Source organism: Panthera uncia, chromosome D2, assembly GCF_023721935.1.
Source record: "Panthera uncia isolate 11264 chromosome D2, Puncia_PCG_1.0, whole genome shotgun sequence".
Lineage (NCBI taxonomy): Eukaryota > Metazoa > Chordata > Mammalia > Carnivora > Felidae > Panthera > Panthera uncia.
Window position 1 is genome coordinate 59,855,700 of NC_064818.1, and position 20,340 is coordinate 59,876,039.

Here is a 20,340-nt window from a genome sequence, read left to right on the forward strand (position 1 = left end):
GTGTGTGTGTGTGTGTGTGTGTGTGTGTGTGTGTGTGTGTGTGTGTGCGCGCGCGCGCACTGCGATGTGTGTGTTTTCCAGCAGGGTACTGGCTGAGATTACCCTGTTCCCTCTGGGGGTCGGGTCCCTATCTATCCCTTGGCCTCACCAGAGACCCTCTCAAGATTTCTAACCCCTCATGTACCCTCAAGCTGCCTGACACTCCCCCCTCCCACACCTACCTCCGAGGACCATCAACAAAGAGTGAGAGGACCTGAAGAAGGTGAAGAGGGAAGGAAAAAGAGTGGACTTCCTCCTTCTGACTGACCTTTTTCTGGCTGAACCACATGCTCAATTTTTTTCATCCTGATCATCCCTCTAAATGGCCCAGAACTGTGGTCCCCAAAGCATCCTAGCCACCATAGGATCAAATTCTGGCCAAAGTTTGGAACAAAGATAACATGTTCTTGGCAGAGATGAGACCAAGGCAGATCTTTGGTGCTCCCAGACCCCGGCTGCTGTTCAAGGCAGTGAGAGTCCAGAGCTAGTCCCCAACACACTCCCTTGACATGGCTCTCTCTTGGACAGAAGCCAAGTGGGATGCTTCTAATAAAAAATCCAATGTCCTTCCCTTCTTCCATCCCTTTCTCTGAGCTTCTCCTTCCCATTTTGTTAGAATACAAATGGGTCAGGGTACTTCCAGGTGTACCTTCATCTTTCTCCACCCCCACAAAGTCTTGTGCAAATGGAAAAAACAAAAGAATAGGCTGAAGAAGAATGCTGGAGTCACCGGGCAGAGTCCAGCTCTTTCCTGTGGCCTTTCCCTGGTCAGTACGGAACCCCGGCTTCCTAAGAGCCCGCCTCTCCTGTGCTTGGGAGTGTTTTTGGTCAGCACCAATATTGCCTGGGCCATCCTAAAACTCAGGGAGAGTGCTGAAAGCTTCTTCAAAGATGCTGAAAGCCCCAGCAAGACCCTGGGCTGTCAGGTGGACCCAGAAAAAGCCAGGCAGACCCAAGGAGTTCTGGCCAGGTGCACCACTATACCTGGTGACTTGGGTAGGTCACCTGCCCATACCCCCCAACTTCCTCCTCTATTAGAAACTTGACAGCTTAAGAGACCAAAACACATGAAGCCTCTTTGAGGTTCCAGTAAAAAGAGTGCTAAGTTGCACCATCTCCCAACACTGCTATCATCTCCCTTCCCATGGTTTTATCTCTGGCTTCAGGCCATTTGTTGGCTCTCTGCCTCCCAGGAACACACACCTATTCATAACCTCTGCTCGAACTGACCTCTCAAATTATATGCCCTGCTACCACTGTACATCCCCACACACTGCATACACTGCATGGCCTGCTTGCAATCTTCCCTGGACATAAGATGCCGTTCTGCATCCATGCTGTTCTGGGCCTTTGCACAGAATGCCTCACCCCATGTGATCTCTTGCTGTCAACATCTCTGAGGCCTTTGCACAGGCTTATCCTTCATTTACCCCCTCCTCTAGATTGCCTCTGTAGTTTAGTCATACTTCTAGAACTGTACTTACCACTATATTGTGATTATTTGTTGATATACCTGCCTCCTTTCAAAAGCTTGTATGCTTCTTGTAAAAAACTGTTCCTTGAAATGCTCGCTTTCCATCACAGTATCTGACTAATAGCTGGGCACACATTTCCCAGCCTCCCTTGCTGAGAGGTATAGTCATGTGACTGAATTCTGACCAATGGAATATGGGCAGGGATGATGTGCGTCCTCTCCATACAGCACATAAAATATCCCTACAATTCTCCACATTCTCTTTTCCCTCCCGTGCTGACTGGATACAGAGATCCATGATGGGTGGAGTCCCCAGATGCAAGAGTCTGGGTCCCTGAATGACTACCTGGAACACAGCCATCCAGGAACCTGTTTGGGTCTATGACATGAGCAGGAAAAAACCCTCTATTTTAACGAGTCACTGAGAGCTTGTTACACAGCATTAGCCTGTCCTAACTAATACAAAGGAGTTCAGTCACGGTCCAGTGAACCAGACTGAAAGAGGGAAGACTTAATACGAAATGCAGAACCGCCCCCCTGCCACCCAATCAAGTCAAGCATCACATCCCCTATATGAATGAACTACTCCCAAAGCCAAGTTGTCACCCCTGCTTCCCCCTACCCTATCCACCAAATCACACACACAGTATTTAGAATGCCAAGCACTAAGGAAGGGTGGCCTAACAAGGGTGGGGATTGAGGGCTCGCTAGATGACCTATAAAAGTCACCACAGGTGAATAAGCCCCAACTTGAGATCCTAGTTCCACAAGTTTGTAGAAGGCACACAGAGACACAAAGCTGAATTGCAGGGAGGGGCCTTCTCCTCCCCACACAGGCATCTATACCCCTGACACGTGACCTTTAAGCTCACAGGAACATTTCCAAGGATGCGAATACACCACCTCTGTGGCAGCCCACACCACCCTTGGCAGCTTCTGGCAAGTGCTGGAACAGTGTTCCTCATACAGAGACCCAATGCCCCAGGCCAAATTCCCACGTGGTCACAAAGGCTGAGACCAAATGGGAGAAAGATCACATTTGGACACAAAGGAAGAAAAAGAAAGAGAAGGACTTCAAATGTATCCTTCCAACACTCTGTGCCCTCACTACTCAAGGTGTGATCTAGAAACCAACCCTACTGTCGCCTGAGAGCTTGGTGCAAACGCAAAATCTCAAGCCCCAGACAGGCCTACTGAATCAGAATCTGCATTGCAACAACATCTAAGTAGTCTGTGTGCGCGTTAACATTGGAAAGCCCTCGCTGTTCTTCGCTATAAGCATTCCAGCCAAACTTGAGCAGTGTTCCCACAGCAAGCCCAGCCTATATGCAAAGATAGACACACAGGAGAAGGAATGGGAGCTAAACTGTAGAGCTGGCCTTTAGAAGGGAGGTGCAGGCCTGGCACCCCATTCCCAAAACTCAGCACCAGCTTGCCATGCATTCATGTATTTATTCAACAACAATTTCCTGAATACCTGCTATGTGTCAGGCACTGTCCTGGGCCCAAGGAAAACAAGCTAACGAGCTGGCAAGGTCCTGCTCTCTCAAAGCTCACACTCTAGTGGGGAAGAGACAGTAAATGAGTAGACAGAGAGTCAAACACGATAATGACACCTTGTGATACGTGTCCTGAAGACAAGAGAATGTGACAATGTGACAGGACTGGCAGGCTCTCTGAGGAAGTGGTCAAGGAAGGCCTTTCTAGAGGTGTCATGTGAGTTGAGGCCAGAGTACCCAGGAGTCGGCTGCCTGAAGATCTGGGGGAAGAGTTTCCAGGCAGAGGCAATGGCAAAGGCAAAGGCCCCAAGGCAACACCGTGCTTGGTGTCCCAGGAGCAAGTGGGTGAGTAGTGAGCTAGAGCCAGCAAAGCAGGGTGCAGGGGGCAAGTCTGGAAGGACAGACGGGGGCCCACGACCCAGGGCCTGGGGGCAGGGGTAAGGAGTTGGGAGTTAATTCCCAAAAGAAAGGGAGACTTTCAGAAGGTTATAAACAGAGGTGTGATGTGATCTAATTTATGTTTTAAAAGGATCACTCTATTGGTAGGAAGACAAGAGTGAGAGTGGGAAGACCCCTGAGGAAGCCAGCTTAGTTGTCCACGTATCCTGGGCAGGGGTGACAGGGCTGGACCCAGATGGGGACAGAACAGACAGAGAGGAAGGGGGCAGAGCCCAGCTGCACTTTGAGAGAGGTCACACAGGATGCACCAACTTACTCTTGGGTTAGATATGGGACATGTCTGGCCAGGTTTGGGGTGACCCCAACTGGGTTTGAATCCCTTTGGTAGCTCAGGCATTACTAACAGCTGACCTGAGCAGTCCAAGTTCCCCACCCAGCCTGATGGCCTCAAGGGCTGACGCGGCATCCCCTGCCCTGACGGCTTCCTCTCCGGTCACTGAGGTTGGCCATTCAGCCCATAGGAGTCTTTTCTTGTAACTTCTCCTTAGGCCAAGGGCTTCCTGATGTCCCTTCACATTGCAGAAGGGGAGGACAAGGCGGAGCCCAGATGGGAAAAGGGAAAAATCCCCAGAGCAAAAATGAAAACGGGGGCACAGTTGCTAGGGGGAGCCCGGTAAAGCAGCCCATGCAGCGAAGCAAGCAAGCAGGGCCGGCCTCGGGTTCCCCAGGCTCTGCAGCCAGCTCTGGTTAATGAGGCTTTCCTGCGGGGGAGAGCTCCACTCTGTCAGGGAACCAGGAAACGCAGGAGGAAAAAGTCCCCACAGAGCAGGGTGTCCTCCAGCTCACCCTGGATCCCAGCTGTAGGTTCCTTGTCCAGGCGGCAGCCCCGGCTGCTGCCCCCGGGGATGACTTCCTGCCAGAGACCTCATAAATGTGGCAGGTGCCCACCTAACACAAGGTGCAGAGAGAAGTGCAAGGAGAGAAGGGGCTGGCTGCTTGAGGACGGCCAGGCCCCTGTGCGCAGGCCCTGCCTCCCTGCTGGGCTCTCCCTCCACAGAAGCGGGAATCTCCCTGACCTTCACCCGAGCCCGAGGCAGTCCTGCCTCTCCACACCTTTGCTCATGCCTATCTCCCTGCCTGCACCACCTTCTCAGTCTGCGGAAAGCCAGCCTGTCTCCTGGACCTACTTCAGCAGAACCCAAGACAGGATGAAGGGAAGCTAGCATTTATCAGGCATCTCCTCTATCCACACCATTATCTTTCTTTTTGAAAGTATCTGATGTCAATTATACCGCAATTAAAAAAAAAAAAGTATCAAGCAAATGTAAAACTCAAACATTTGTTAAATCTGGGAGGTAGGTCCTCTGCTATGTTATCTTATTTTCTGTAGGATTAAACAATTTCATAACTAAAAATAAACAACAGAACAGAAAAGCTGACTGGCTTCAGTGCACTGGCTTCCAGAAGCAGCTGGAAGGACCAGACTGGAGCGCTGGGAGTCCTGGTAAGAACACCATGGATGTAGGTGAGGAATCAAGAGGGCTTGGCTGAGGGCCAAGAAGATGGCATGGGGGGGGAAGGTGAGGCAGAGAAAGAGAGGAGGAAGAAGGAAGGAGAGGGGTGCAGGGGTAGAATGTGGGGAGAGGTCTAGATAGGAGCCGGGCTCGGTATATGCTGAGGGCCGAGCATACGTGTGACTTATAATGGAGACGCCTTGCAGGGCAGCCTATGGGCCGGCTCGTAGACAGCCCCACCCTTTATCAGTGACTTGTCCGTAACAGGTGCTCACCTCTCACCTACCCCTAGGTGATGACAGAGACTTGGACCACAGGACAGCCCCTCACAGACAGAAGATGCTCAAGGGAGAGCAGAGCCCTGGCCCAGGCCTATGTCAAGGCTCTACCTTACCCAGATCACTGACAGCTGGTGAGGTATCTGGGGACCAACTTGACTGTATAAGGGCTGCTCCCTGTTCTGCCCAGCTATTTCTAGAGGGGACAGCGTCAGGGCAGGTGTGGCCTTAGAGGAACAGCTAGCATGGGGTGGGGAGGGATTAGGTGATGGAACAGACAGATGAGACCCAGGGGGCCCTCCGTCCAGCCAGAGAAGGGGAAGAGCCAGCCTGAGGCTCCTTCTTCCACATCCCCAGCCCTATCCACAGAACCCTGGGCCCCACTCTCTAGGGAAGCTTGGGTGAGGGCTGAGACACTGCTGGCCCCCTGCAGCCATGGGGTCTGGGCACAGCAGGCCCAGGGAAGGGAGACTGCAGTCACGCCTCTTCTGGGAGTGGGGAGTGCCAATGGATGGCATGAAGGGTGTCCTCTGGAGGCAGAGGTACCTCTGGTACCAAGGGTACCAAGACTGTCACCTGATTCCAAAAGGAATGCCAGGGAAAAGGTCAATTATGAGGCCCCACACTCCCTTGGAAAGGGGAAGGAGCCTCCCTCCCCCAGTGGGCTTTTGCCTTCGAGGGTACAGACTTGTCAAGCCCCTGGCTCCTTGCAGTCAGTGACCCCCATACAGACCAGGGTCAGGTCCCACCCTGCCCTTCTCCCAGACTCCTGCTCAGGATGTGACGACAACGTGGAGGGGGAGATACTGATCAGAGAGACCCCGAGACTGACAAAGACATACCAGAGTAAGAGAAAATACCTCCAGAAAAGATTCTTGGGAAAGGCCACGGGGATGAACAGAGCCATACCAAGACATAGGCACGGACTCAGAGACCCTTGGAGGGATAGAGATAAATAGAGAAAGTGGGGAGAGAGATGAAGAGAACACCACAGGAAGAATCCAGGACTCAAGAGCAGAGAGAAGGAAATGAACATCTGCACAGAAACTGACAATCTCTCTCTCTCTCTCTCTCTCTCTCTGCTCAGCCTAAACCCTCCCTCCTCAGGCAGGGCAGAGGGTCAGGGCAGCACTCCCTCCAGCGGCCAGCCCAAGATCACCCGCTTGGTAGCCGAAGCCTTCTTGACAAGGTGGGAAAGGACCCCTCTCCTCTCCAAGGTGCCAGGGCCTCCTAGGCCAGCTCTGCGGTGCTCTGGCCCATGTAGGGGCCGCATCAAAGTCACAAGTGGCATGGACAGAAGGGGTTCAGCATGTGGATTCCGGCCAGACTGCCCAGTCTGCATCCTGGCTCTCTCACCTGCAGAGACGGTGGTTCTACGGCTCTACCTCCATCCACCTTAGCTCTCAACTACACATCCAAGAAACCCAGGTATTCCAAACTGGCCTGAAGTGTCCCAGCTGCACCAGAAAGATATACACTGATGGACAGAATCTCAGTTTTGAGTCCTTCTACATTGGGTAGATCTCGTGGTCTGTCTCCCTGTCTTGGCCCCAGTCACTGCAGGATGGAAGCAGGAGCGTGCATGGCCCAGCACCCCAAGGGGCACACACAGAGGAGTTTCCCCCCACCCTCCTACTGGGGCTCCTCCTCACAAGGTTCCACGACGAAGAATGGAGCCCATCCCCTTGAGGAGCCAGAGAGGCTGGCCTTCACCAGAGATGCCCTCAGGAGACCAGCCAGCACTGTCTCGGTAGGAAGAATGGCCGCATGTCGCACGCCAGAACCACCCTGTCTGCGCGCATCTTAACTCCAGCCCACACGCAACCTCCTGCTTCCTGTTCTGTTTTTTTTTTTTTTTTTCCCTTAAGGTATACCCGAATGTGGTCCATTTAGCCCTAGGGACACCCGCCCCACTGCACCCACCCTATTCCTAGCCTCCGCCCCAGCCCACCACCAGCACTGAGCTCAGACTCCAGCGTGGCTGAACTGGCCACCGTGTTCTGCTGGGCACCAGATAAATGCTCCCCAATTAGCAGATGGAGCCAAACGCAGGCTGGCATTTAGGGCCGTCAACTGGCCAGCCCTACAGCATTCATTTGCCGCAGCTTAGAGGTGCCCAAGACCCTTCTGTGGCTGAGAGGATGTTCCCCTAGTCCAGGTTGGACAGACATGGGTCCGTGGAGCTCCTGCCTTCCTCCACAGGGGCCAGGGGCAACATCAGGAATGACCACCATCCCAACAATTCTCTGTAGTTGCTCCAGACTCCGTGGGGAAGGCTTCCTGGGCCTCATCTCCTGGAAATCTCATTTCTCTGAGGTAGCTTCTGCACTGAGAACCATTCTGCAGATGAGAAGGCGGAGTCTCGGAGGCTAGGTTATTGTTTGGGATCACCAGGCTGGTAAGAGGTGGGGCCGGTGTGCACACCCACGTTAAATCTGTCTGATAGCAAAGCTTGAGCTTTCCATCACCATGAGAAACTGCCCCACTGGGAGAGCGAGGAATTTGGCATCAAGAATCCCTCAAGTGCGGGGCACCTGAGTGGTTCAGTTGGTTGAGCATCCGACTTTGACTGAGGTCATAATCTCATGGTTCTGTGAGTTTGAGTCCTGCGTCGGCTTGCTTCTGTCAGCACAGCCTGTCCTCTCTCTCTCTCTGCCCCTCCCCTGCTTGTGCATTCTCTCTCAAAAATAAATAAACATTAAAAAAAAAAGAAAAGAATCCCACAGGCTCTTTTGGAGAGCCTGATGTCACCCAACTGTGGAGGTCTCTGAAGAATCTAAAACCCTTTTTTCCTTAGCTCCAGCTAAATTGAGGATACAAAGGAAACAGTGTTGATTCTCCAGCAACTCCTACAATGACCTGGTCTGAGGGAACATCCCTGAGATGCAGGAATCACAGCCCCTAAAATCACTTGAGGGGCTGAGGTCCAGCCAGGGCGGCAGGGAGCTGATGAGGGGGGGGGTCACTGCAGCTGGCACCCCTGGGTCACCCAGCTGAAGGAGAAAAACAGTCTTCCCTCAAACAAGCCCATAACCCAGGCTCCGACAGCTCCCCCTGGCTGTCCTACATGCCTAGTTCCAAACCAGTCAAGAGCAAAACCAACTGTTGCCATGGGGCGAAGGAGCACGAGTATGCCAAGGCCTCCAGCCCAGCTCTGGGAGACACTTTGACCAGCCTGCTCGGGTGCCTAAGTGTGTGCAGGCCTGATGGCAGTGCTCTATACTCTGGGTTGCTCGCTCATTCCGTGCCTTCTGCCCTACCCCGATTATTCCACCAGCTGGCGGCTCCGGGTTAGGCCAAAGCTGTGGGCCTGGGTTTTCTGCCCAGGATGACGCTGACTTTTCCCCGTGGGGGTCCCCTGTACCAAGCCCAGTGCCGGGAATGTAGCTGGCACTCCGCCAAAGGTGCCAGGATTAACTTGAAATTCTCTCCTGAGGGAAGGGAGAGACTTGGTCACAGCTGAAGGCTCCAGGCACACACATCCACACTCACAGGACACTCACCTGGCCACCACCAAAGACCTTCCTTCCCTTCATTCTCCAGTTTGGAGGGGGACACTGTCCCCCACCCACTCTCCAGTCAGCTTTCCTGCTGCTTATCCGAAGGGGTCCCGGTGGGGGCAGAGCCGAGTTTTCTAGGTCAGACCTTCAGGCCTGAGGCCAGAGGAGAAGGAGGTGACATAGGCAGCATCTACACTCAGGGCCTTCCTGAAGTACCACCCGAACACACCCTGACGTGACACCTTCTGCTAGGAAAACAGGGTGCGCAGCTCCAAGCGTTCATGCAGACGGTGTAGCCTGACTCAGACGCTGCCTCTGGCAGAACCGGGGTGTGTTATCCGACAGAGGTAGGAGGAGGTGGGCGGGACGTGTGGGCTGAGCTCCACCAGGACGCAGCCGACCCTGTGAAGGCAGGTCTGCCGTCTGACTGTTCTGGGAGTTCAAGAGAAGTCTTCGGCTCTCTGCACACGCATCTTGTCCCCGGGGAGGGTGAATGACCCCTTTCCCTCCGGGCGATTTCTTGGTGATGCAACAGGGCATTCCTGCCCCCCTCAGCCAAAAACTGAAAGAGGACTTCTGGATAGAGGCTAGAATGACCTAGAAGCTAGGGTACCTGAGTTCTAGTCCTGAGGTCACTTAATGCCCTTATAATTTGGGTAAGTCACTTCCCCTACTGGGGTCTCTTTCCTCATCTGTTTAGGAACAGGACTACATCAGAGGGTAGCCAATAATTTTCACTCAAGGCGCCTTTGCCAATGGACAGGTAGTCTCTTCCTGAAGGTATCTGGTTTTGGTTTATTTTTAGAAGGACTCTGAGACCACGTCTGGGCTCATGGTCAATGAGCAATGACTGCCATGGGCAAAGGATGGGAACATGCCATGACCAATCAATGATGTCTGCTGTGGGCATGAGGCTGGAAAGTGGCAGCGTGAGTGCCAGACATGTATCATCCTGGTAGGTGATCTCCAAGGGCCTTCTAGTTATAAACCACAATTCTACCCCTAATTCCCCAGCAGACATGGTTAACGCTGGTTGCCAAGCGTGTACCTCCCATATTCTGATATTTGCACACAGCTGATTTCTCTCCTTGAAAGAGACATTCTCATCAGTCCTGCAGGACAGTTACTGGGGGAGCAGGCTGCCTCCTAAACTCTCCATCCACCCATAGTCACAAGACTTCACCCAGAAAGTGAGAGACAAGGAAACAATGCCTAGATTTAACACCCAGAAGACATTCCAGCTTTTCTTACAATTTTCCCCATGTCTACAAAGGAGCTTCCCCACTGTGTGAAAATCCCACCAGGGCACAGCGGGAGTATGAATGATCAGCAAAGGGCAGACTGAGGTGGCTCCTGGCTTCGTGGTGCACTCACAAGAGAGGGTCTCATCTGAGAGGGCCTATGTCCACTGAGCACCCTAGGAGGCATGTGCCTGGATCACTTATACATCATTTGCTAGGAGCACCTTTGCAAGTGTATGCAGATACCAAACACGGTGCTCGCAGATGCAGTACTCATCAGTACAAGAAGAGATTAGTTTTCCAAGCATACCTACAGCATGGTGAGTATCCTGCAACTCTGGGCTGTTGCAGAGAGTCAGATAAACTCCCCTCCTCTATTTGTATCCAGCTGGAAAGTTCTCCTGATGGCAGGTTCCAGCAGAGCCCAAGCTCTCTCTTCTTATTTCCCTTTACACACAGAAGATGTGTGAGGCTGTCTCCCACCATCCCCCACCCACCATGACTCTGCCCCAAGGCCACCACCTCTCCCCTCCACCTCTCTTCGTCTGCTCTAGACCTGTGAGGCCTCCGTGCACGTGATTATTCCTAAATCCACAGGGTTAGGGAAACTGCACAAGAAGGGGGCACTGGCAGGGTACCAAGTAACCCCAGGGCTCCAACCCAGTGGTAGGTAAACAGCTTTCTATCCTGAGCTGGCTTCCAGGTAACATTTCCCCAGGCCCTCCTCTCCCAACATTCCCCAGGGAACAGATACCCCCAGCACTCCCCTAACCCCACCCCTGCAAACAGCACAGCCTGCCAGAAGAGAAATCAAGAGAGAGAGGAAGCTGGAGTTCACCCTCAGGCCACAGGGGCAAGATGAAAGGCAGTAGTTCAGGCAGGAGCCAACTCCCGGAGGGGAGGGAAGCCAGCCATAGAATTCCCAAAGGCTACTGGAATCCCCACAGGGTTCCCCTGGAATCCCCCGGTGCTCCATCAGGGATCCAAAAGATGCGTCTTTCCAAGAGCAAGGAAAAACAGTGACCAATAATTACTTGTTTTCCTAACAGTGTTGCTGGGAGAGAAAGAGCGTTGGTAATCACTCTTTGGAGGTGAAAAGCTTTATCTAGGAAATGCTTAACACTGCCACCTGACTCTCCTGTCTGGAGGCAGGCTGCACCATGTGGTGAGAGTGGAGCCTGTATCGGTGGGGCACAGGAAGAGACATCTGCCTGCAGATGGGATGGGCATCTCTACCTATTCTCTCTCAGAGTTATGTTTCTGAGGGTCTAACTAGTGAGCTTTCAGCTTCCCCATCCAGAGTCTCAATGCTCGTGGCTAGTGTATGGGTGTTCTTTACACGGATTACCTCATTTCATTCTTAGTATTACCCCATGAGGCAGGTATTTTTGTTATCCCCATTATACAGATGAGAAAACCGGGGTGCAGAGAGGTTAAAGAACTCACCAAAGGTTATATACTAACAGTATATCGCTAACAATGAGGGCTGGAGCTGGTCTTGGACCCCAGTCAGCCTGGCCCTGGAGTACCTGCCCATAATCCTTGCACCCACAACCATGCAGCCCTTAGTGTGTTTGGTCGTGACAAGGACCACCACCCAGTACTTCTTGCCCCAATACACAGTTCGTGTGTTTTAAGCAATGTTTGAATACAAGATTCCGGTTTGATAAGATAATTTGGACATGTCCCTGGGGTTTGATGTAATGGGTTCTAACCAGTTCCATTCCATAGGGATGATTTAGAAGGATGGTTCAGGAAATATGACATAATGTGATTTTAATAATTATTGTCATTTTCCTTCTCTTGGTAGATAAGCTCTTAGTGTCTATTTTTTTTTAACTTGTGTGTTTTCTATCACGTTATAGTATAATGACCACGAGAGACATATTTTATTTTAGACTTCCCACTTTTCCCAATCCTCCCATAGGTATCCTTTTAATTATTAAATATTAACGTCATAAATAATACATGAATACATTCTTTTTTTATATAAAGTAAAACATTACAAATAAGGCTAAGTTTCCCCTTTGACCAAGATCCTCTTCTCATTGATGCCCCAACCCTCTTCCAGAGATAACTTTATTATCAATTTGGAGTGCATCCTTCCAGATCTTTAAAAAATATTTATATACTTAGGCTGTATATGTACTTGCAAAAGTTATGTCTTGCTGTTGCTTTTGCATAATTGCTATCATACTGTACTGTTTGAAATCTGCAGTGGTCATTCATTAACATTTCTTGATTATTCATCCATAGAACTGAGATCAATCTCATTTGTTTTGACTGTTGTACAACATGGTATGAGAATACCACAGTTTACTTAGCAGCCCTCTGTGCCATGTTTCCCACTGTCACCACGGCAAACAACGTGAGGCTCTCTGAGCCTTCCTGGGACTGGGGACTGACATCAGTCATGGCCGATGTTCTCCTCTGTCCAGGGTGTGTGAGCAATCACAATGACCCACAGCTCACCGCACAGCTGGGACTTGTACTGCCATGCCAGGCAATGGAAGTCTGTAATCCTTGGAATGAAACTGTTCTTAGAACTTGGCCTGTTATCTCCCCAGGCTTGGGCCGCCTTGCCTTTAGTGTAGGGTCAATGATCTCAAACAACACAGAGCTTGCCTTGATGATTAAAAGACAGAGCCCGCAGGAGAGACACTTCCTCCCTCCCCTTTCCTATCCTCAGCTTGGTTCCTGGCACACATCAGGACCACCTTACTTTGACCTCGGCAGAGGCCTGCTCTGAACATCAAACCAAACTAAAGCAAAACTATAAGCTACACTAAACTAAGCTGAACTAAACAAAACCTAAACCAAACTATAAATCTAATAAATAGAAAGATGAACACAGATGTTTACCTGCAAAGTGAGGGACCTGGAATAGAATTCTCATTCTAAAAATGCAGTGATCCAATAATGCACCACAAATGACCTCAGAACAAGCCCCCCCCCCCCGCCCCCAACACACGTTCCAAGTCCAGTAATGAATGATTTGGGGATTATAGTTTTGTTTGCTCAACATTAGCCTGGCTATTTGAAAGCTAGAAAGTGAGTGTGACCCTGGGTGGGGTAAGTGGGTGGAAAGTCTAGAGAGATGAATAAGGAAGAGAGATTAAAGCTCTTCAAAACACGTTAAATCCACTAGAGCAAATGAGCATACCTAAAGAACCTTCTTACCTCCATCTTCCAAGCAGTGTGGGGGAAGCCTAAGGGCCTCTCTGGCCTCTCATCAAATATTGACCCTCTGCACTCACTGGCCGGAGTTCAGACTAAAGGACCAGCAGCAGCACGGAGCCAATGTTTGCAGAGCAATTACTGTTGCCCACCGCCTTGTAGGTCAGATTGTGAAACAACCTTCGGTGGAGCCGGGGCTTCAGAGAGTCTTCCGGTCCTTCCTCGGTGGGGGGGATACTTAACAGTGAAGGAGTTGTGCAAGGAACTTTACAGAGGCTGGAAGTGTGATCCAGTGCCAATGAGAAGGCAACTTAAGAGCATCTGTGGCCCTTTACTGTCCTCCTTCTCCCCTTAGCTGCACCTCCAAGTAATCCAAGCCCTTTAGAGCCAAACAGGCCTCAACATCAAGCCTTGTCCCAGACAGCTCCCTCTGGGACAGGTCCCTTTTCCTGGGCAGATAGGCTGAGTGGCGGATTATTTTTAGAAGAAATCAATTTCTACTTGGAGACCAAGAGCCTCTCTTCTCCCTACTCCCAACTTAACATCTGAAATGCCCTTAGAAGCCCTCTCTAGCAACTGACGTGGTTTCCAGAAGTGTTTGGAATAGCTGTTGAATTGAATTGCTCTATTGATCGAGCAAATCATGGTAGAACATAGTCTCCTTCTTCCTGCCGGGGCCCTAAAGATTTTAGAAGGCAGCTGAGGAGGGGCTGGGAGGGTGGCAGAGCCCTCTGGGGTAGGCAGAAAACCCAGTCAAGCCTGTTATGTGCCCCAGATGGTCTAAAACAGCACATTCCAAAGACACTTCTGTCACGATAGAAATTCTCTGTATCTGCTCAATATGTAGCCACTAGCCACTGTGACTATTGAACACTTAGAATATAAGCAAGTATGGGGCCCCTGGGTGGCTCAGTTGGTTAAGTATGCGACTCTTGATTTTGGTTCAGGTCATGATTTCAAAGGGTGGGCTCTGTGCTCACCAGGGAGCCTGCTTGAGATTCATTTTCATTCCCTCTCTCTGTCTCTCTTTCTCACTCTCTCTGACCCTTGCCCTCTCACACATGCATGCATGCTTGCTTTCTCTCTCTCTCAAAATTAAATAAACTTTATATAAAAGAAGAATATAGCAAGTATGACCAATAAAGTAAATCTAATTTGATTCTTAAAAATGAATTAAACAAAGGGCGTCTGGGTGGCTCAGTTGGTTGACTATCCGACTTCGGCTCAGGTCATGATCTCACGGTTCATGAGCTGGAGCCCCACATCTGGCTCTGTGCTGACAGAACCTGCTTCGGATTCTGTGTCTCCCTCTCTCTCTGCCCCTCCCCTACTTGTGCCCTTTCTCTCTCTCTCTCTCTCTCTCTCTCTCTCCCTCTCAAAAATAAATAAATGTTAAAAAAAATTAATTAAATTTAATTTCAAACTTTTTAATTAATTTAAATGTAAATGTAAATAGCCATGTGTGGCTAGTGGCTACCACAGTGAACAGCACAGGTGAAGGGCTCCATACCCGGGGCTTCCCGGGGGCAGGAAGAGGGGCCACATTCAGTGCACAGCCCCTGGTGGGTGGAGGCAGAACCACTGGGGCTGAAGGCTGAAGGCAGAAGATACGAGGAGAGGAGAGGGTTTGGGGCAGAGTAGAGGGTCTTATCCTGATACCCTTGGAAGGATATCAGGGGGGTATGAATGACCAAAAAAGGTCATTAGAATTATATATGTACATTCATGCCTTTGTCTGGGGAGACAGTCTTTGTCTTTCATTAGAAGCAGAAAAAATCTCTGATCTCCAAAATAAGATAAAATAACTCCTTGATCTGTCAGTTTCCACTTACTTCTTCAGGGATGCCTGCTTTGATCCCAGAGTATGTTTCCCTGTAGTATCTCTATGGTACTTCTCTTTGTAGCATTTGAAATAGTATGAAATTATATATATATATATATATATATATATATATATACACACACACACATACATACATACACATTTATATATATATTTATAAAATATATATATTTATTTTGCTTTTGCTCATCAATAAATCCCCAGAGCCTAGCATACTTCCTGGGACATAGAAGATAGGCACTTAGATTGGATAGATTAGATGGATGGATGATGGATGGATGGATGGATGGATGGATGACGGACGGATGGATAGGAGGCAGGCATGTTTAATGAATAAACAAATTAACAAAGAAATTAGAGACATACTTTACCCCAATAACTATAATTTTCAAAAAACAACCAAATACCCCCAAACTGTTGTGGGGGTATGGGGCTATATCACTCGAGGCTGCCGTCCCAATCAAACCACACAGGTTTTGTTCCCTCCTCCCAAGAGGAGTGCTCTTTCCTTTCTTTCCATCCATAACATGCTGCTTGTCCCTCAATCAAGTGTTTATTTCATTTCCAGTAGACTTCACTGCCTAAAAGTCTACTTTCCCCACCAGACTTCTGGAAGGAAGGGACCTTGTCCTTCTCAACTTAGCATTCCTCAGCTTGTGCCACTTCCATCCTAAAGAAGTGCAAATATGTAGGAAGGCGTAGCACAGGCCCATCCACTCTTACCCTGAGCCAGCCTGGCTTATTCATCTTTATTCTTCCTTCCTCACCATTTACAGTCAGGGTAAGGCTGCTAGATTAAGCAAGTGAAAACATAGGACACACAACAACATGTGAATTTCAGATAAACAATGAATTGCTTTTTTAGTATAAGTATATCCCATGCAATATTTGGGACACACTTACAGTGAAAAAAAAGTATTGTTCCTCTGAAATTCAAAATTAACTGGAAGAGTGCCTGGGTGGCTCAGTTGGTTGAGCGTCTGACTTCAGCTCAGGTCATGATCTCGCGGTAAGTTTGAGCCCGTGTCGCATTGGGCTCTGTGCTGACAGCTCAGAGCCTGGAGCCTGCTTCAGATTCTGTGTCTCCCTCTCTCTCTGCTCCCTACCCCACTCATGCTCTGTCTCTCTCTTCCTGTCAAAAGTAAATAAACATTAAAGGGGCGCCTGGGTGGCTCAGTCGGTTGAGCATCTGACTTCGGCTCAGGTCATGATCTCGCAGTCTGTGAGTTCGAGACCCACATCAGGCTCTGTGCTGACAGCTCAGAGCCTGGAGCCTGCTTTGGATTCTGTGTCTCCCTCTCTCTCTGCCCCTCCTCCACTCATGCTCTGTCTTTCTCTCTCTGTTAAAAATAAATAAACATTAAAACATCAAAAAAAAACATTAAAAAAAATTAACTGGACATCTCATATTTTATCTGGTGACCCTACTCCAGGGCCTCAAGGGTGGCAGACAGCCTGTAAGTAAGGCATATGGGTGGTGTGGGGGACAGAGGTGAACGTGGATGGAGATAAATGACCAGCCCAGTATAGTCCTATAGTCCTAAGGCTTCAGGTAAGTGTAGAATGGGCAGTTACCAGGTTATCTGTAGACTCTCGTCCACAATGCCACGAATGAGCCAGCTCCCCCATGCTCCACCAGAGGACTCCTCATTAATGCCACAGGTCACGTGAAAGAGACACTGTCTCTCTCCAAGCACAAGTCGTTTGGCTCCTGTGTCCCCCGGCCTGCCTCCTGCTCAGGGCTGCTTGTCCCGGTGTGTGCCTGAGATAGTCTATTCCCAAGGATAGATTTGCTCATTTAAGCCTCACAACAACCCTACTGGGTGGGTACTATTCAAATCTACATTCCACAGATGGGAAAGAGAACCTAGAAAAGTTGAGGAATGTTTCCAGAGCTACAAGGTGGTGGAGCCAATAAACAGTCCTAGGCAATGTGTCCCCAGTGCCTAAGCTTGAAGCCACTCTCTCACTAGAAAGCCCAATTGCGAGGGCACCAGTGACTAGAGATGGAGTTAGCATTACCATTTTTCTTCCTCTACAGGAGTCGCCATATTAAAATCAGCGACCCTGATAAATAAGAAAGGCTTTCCAAAATGAATGCCACTAAAAGTCATGTCATGAGTTCTGTAAAATGGGCTCACAAAGATGTTATGCTTGGCTCAAAGGTTAAATTCCGAAGGACCCTTTCCAAACTGTATCTCCAAGGCAGTGATGACCCACATGGACAGGCCTGGCCAGTGCATCACACAAGCTGACCCATGCTGTGCGTCCCCTCCCAACACACAGGAAATAAGCCCTCCAGGCAAGGAAGAAGTAGGGGGAGTAGCATTCCTTTCTTGTGAGGTTCTGTAACTGGGAGGGGATGGGGGCACAGAACAGAAGGGTGGGGGAAGAAAAGCTCTGATTTGAGAGTTTCCGTTGGCTCTGAGACTCCCTCTGGCTCATCAATGAGTCCTTTCAGGGTTCCCTCTCCCCAACTAACTTATCATTTCCTGTCCCGCACACTACATCCATTGATGGGGTATCAGCAAATCCCACCAATTTATACCAGAAGGACCCAAGGAGACTGGACAGCAATGGGGGAGGTGAGGAGAAGAAGAGGCAGGAAAGTAAGGAGTGGTTTTCCATCCCATGTTATCGGATTAAGACAGGATTTACTGTAATACAGGAAGCTGGCTCACCTTTGACTCATCTCATTGGTAGAGTGATAAGGACAATGGGATAAAGTCAGGTACTTAAGAGCAAACATGCAGGCCTGGCCTCTCCAAGGTGACTCACCACCAAAGCCTGCAAATGAACAGTAGAGCCTGGTTGTGAGGACCAGAAGTAGGTGTCTCTTCTTTGTGTTTTTATTGGCCTACACCAGGCTTATAGCCCTAAGGAAGAATCTAGAAACTCTCAGTTTTCCCTTCCTGGTATTGGAAGGGTTGCTCTTCAACTCACACTAATTCTGCCTTGTCTGGTGCCTGACTCTGTTACAGAGGCATAGGCCCCCTAGTGGTCACATCTGTGCTACGTGACCTTCTACTCCGGGCCACTCTGATTGGTCCAGAGAGGGCACGTGACCAAAATCAGGCCAATCCGAGTCTTCCCTGGGATTTTTCAACTTGAAACAGTCAGTCAGAGACAGTCTCTCAGGTGTTGGGAACTACAAGATATGAAATTCGGGAGTTGTTGACAGCCAAGTTCCTCAGAAATCTGAGGCAGTGCCCAGAGAGAAGCAGAGAGCAGACAGACAGAAAGCAGCTGTAGTTTTGGGTGTTCTTGGAGCCCACTGCCTCACTCCCCTCTTTACCACCTGGCCAACTACACAACCTTCTGTGGTATGGTATACCCTTCCAAACAAATCTCCTTTTAGTGTGAGCCAGTAGGAGTGTAAAACTACCACTTGTAATGCAAAAAGGCCTAACCAAACTAGGTAGCATCAAGGGAGGTGTCTGCAGTGGAGCTGTGGGATCCTTAGTACCATCCCCCTGTGCAGACATCCCTGTGTATATTAGAGAGTCACACACATCATACACATGTACAAACATGGCAGCAAGAGCCTTATTCGGCTAGCCAGACACAGTGGTATGCCCAGTTTGTGTCTGTAGTTCAAGAAACTGCTTATTTTCTGTTTCTGTCTCTCCCGTGTGTTTGCTTTTCTTTGCCTGCAAAGATGTGGTGGCTTGTGTCTCACCCTGGATGTTTATAGACACATGTCTGCTCATGCACAGAGCACCCACGGCCATCCTCCTGCCTCTCCACCCTGGTTTCCTAACCCCCAGGCAAAGGAGGGTGACAAAGCTTGACTGTTAAGACCATCAGATGAAGCCAACAAATACCTGTGTCTGCCTGTGACATTCAAGACTGAGCCAAGCTCAGCTAGACAGGTGAGGTTCCCTCATTTGTCCCTCTGTTCTGACCTGGATGCTGACCCTGAGAGTTCTGACAGGGGTTCTCCGGCTGAGTAAGGACATGACAGAGGCCAGCCCAGCAGAGACTTAGGCCACGGTGGGTGGAACTGGGTACCATCCGAACTCAGACCAACTCACCTGCAGGTCAAAGAACTTGCTGTACCTCCGGTAGATGGTATGGGATGTGGAGTCGGACCAGGTCACGTTGATGATGTACACCTGTAGGGAAAAGGTAAGCACAAATGAGCCGGTGACTAAGGCTGAGCTTCAAGCTGTACCAGGCATCATTTAACATGACTGTGGGTGCACCATGGCCAGGACCATTCTTCTCATCTCTGTCCCCAAGACCTAGCGCAGTGTCAGGTACCACACAGATGTCACACATGTTTATTTAAATACACACACACACACACACACACACGCACACACACACACACCTAGAAAGATATCCAATAAACTGCTAAGGATGATTATCTTAGGAGAGTAGGATTACAAGTGGTTTTAATTTCCTTCATTTCATTTGTATGTATTTTATAAAACAAACACAAAATTGGAGTTGTCAAAAATGTCCACTGGTTCTCAAACTTTACAGTGAATCAGATTCTGTAAGAGGCCTTTCTAAATTGCAGATGCTGGGGCCCCACTCTCTGAAATTCTGCATAAGTAGACCAGGGGTTTCAGGACTCAAGCAACTACATTTTAATTTTTTTAAGGCTTTATTTTTATAGAGCAGTTTTAGGTTCATAGCAAAATTGAGCAGAAAGTACACAGAGTTCCCATATACTCCCTGCTCTCTCCCACCACTTGAGTGGTACATTTGTTAAAATTGGACATCTATACTTTTTTTCCCCCAAGATTGTATTTAAATTCAAGTTAGTTAACATATAGGGTAATATTTCAGGAGTAGACTTTAGTGATTCATCACTTACATATAACACCCAGTGCTCATCCCAACAAATGCCATCCTTAATGCCCATCACCCATTTAGCTCATCCCCCCCCACCAACTCCCCTCCAGCAACCCTCAGTTTGTTCTCTATCATTAAGAGTGTTTATGGTTTGCCTCTCTCTCTTTTTTTATCTTACTTTATTTTTCTGTCCCTTTCCCTACACATTTTTTCTGTTTCTTAAATTCCACATATGAATGAAATCATATGATATTTTCTCTGACTGGCTTATTTGGCTTAGCATGATACACTCTAGTTCCATCCATGCTGCAGATGGCAAGATTTCATTCTTTTTCATCACTGAGTAATATTCCATTGTATAATCTTCTTTATCCGTTCATCAGTCAATGGACATTTTGGCTCTTTCCATAATTTGGCTATTATTGATAGTGTTGCTATAAACACTGGGGTGCATATGCCCCTTTGAATCAGCATTCCTGTCTCCTTCAGATAAATACCTAGTAGTGCAATTGCTGGGTCATAGGGTAGTTCTCTTTTTAACTTTTTGAGGAACCTCCACACCATTTTCTGGAG

The 20,340-nt window shown here is 49.2% G+C and overlaps 1 protein-coding gene across 2 annotated transcripts in view; it reads right to left on the minus strand.

Moving 5' to 3' along the window:
* The window catches only part of SH3PXD2A (SH3 and PX domains 2A), a 244,086-nt gene that overhangs the window by 170,091 nt on the left and 53,655 nt on the right, over positions 1-20,340 (minus strand). For both annotated transcript variants that reach the window (XM_049645686.1, XM_049645687.1), the window contains exon 2: positions 18,999-19,079. In XM_049645686.1, the coding sequence (XP_049501643.1) occupies positions 18,999-19,079 (81 nt within the window). The remainder of the gene's footprint in view (positions 1-18,998; positions 19,080-20,340) is intronic.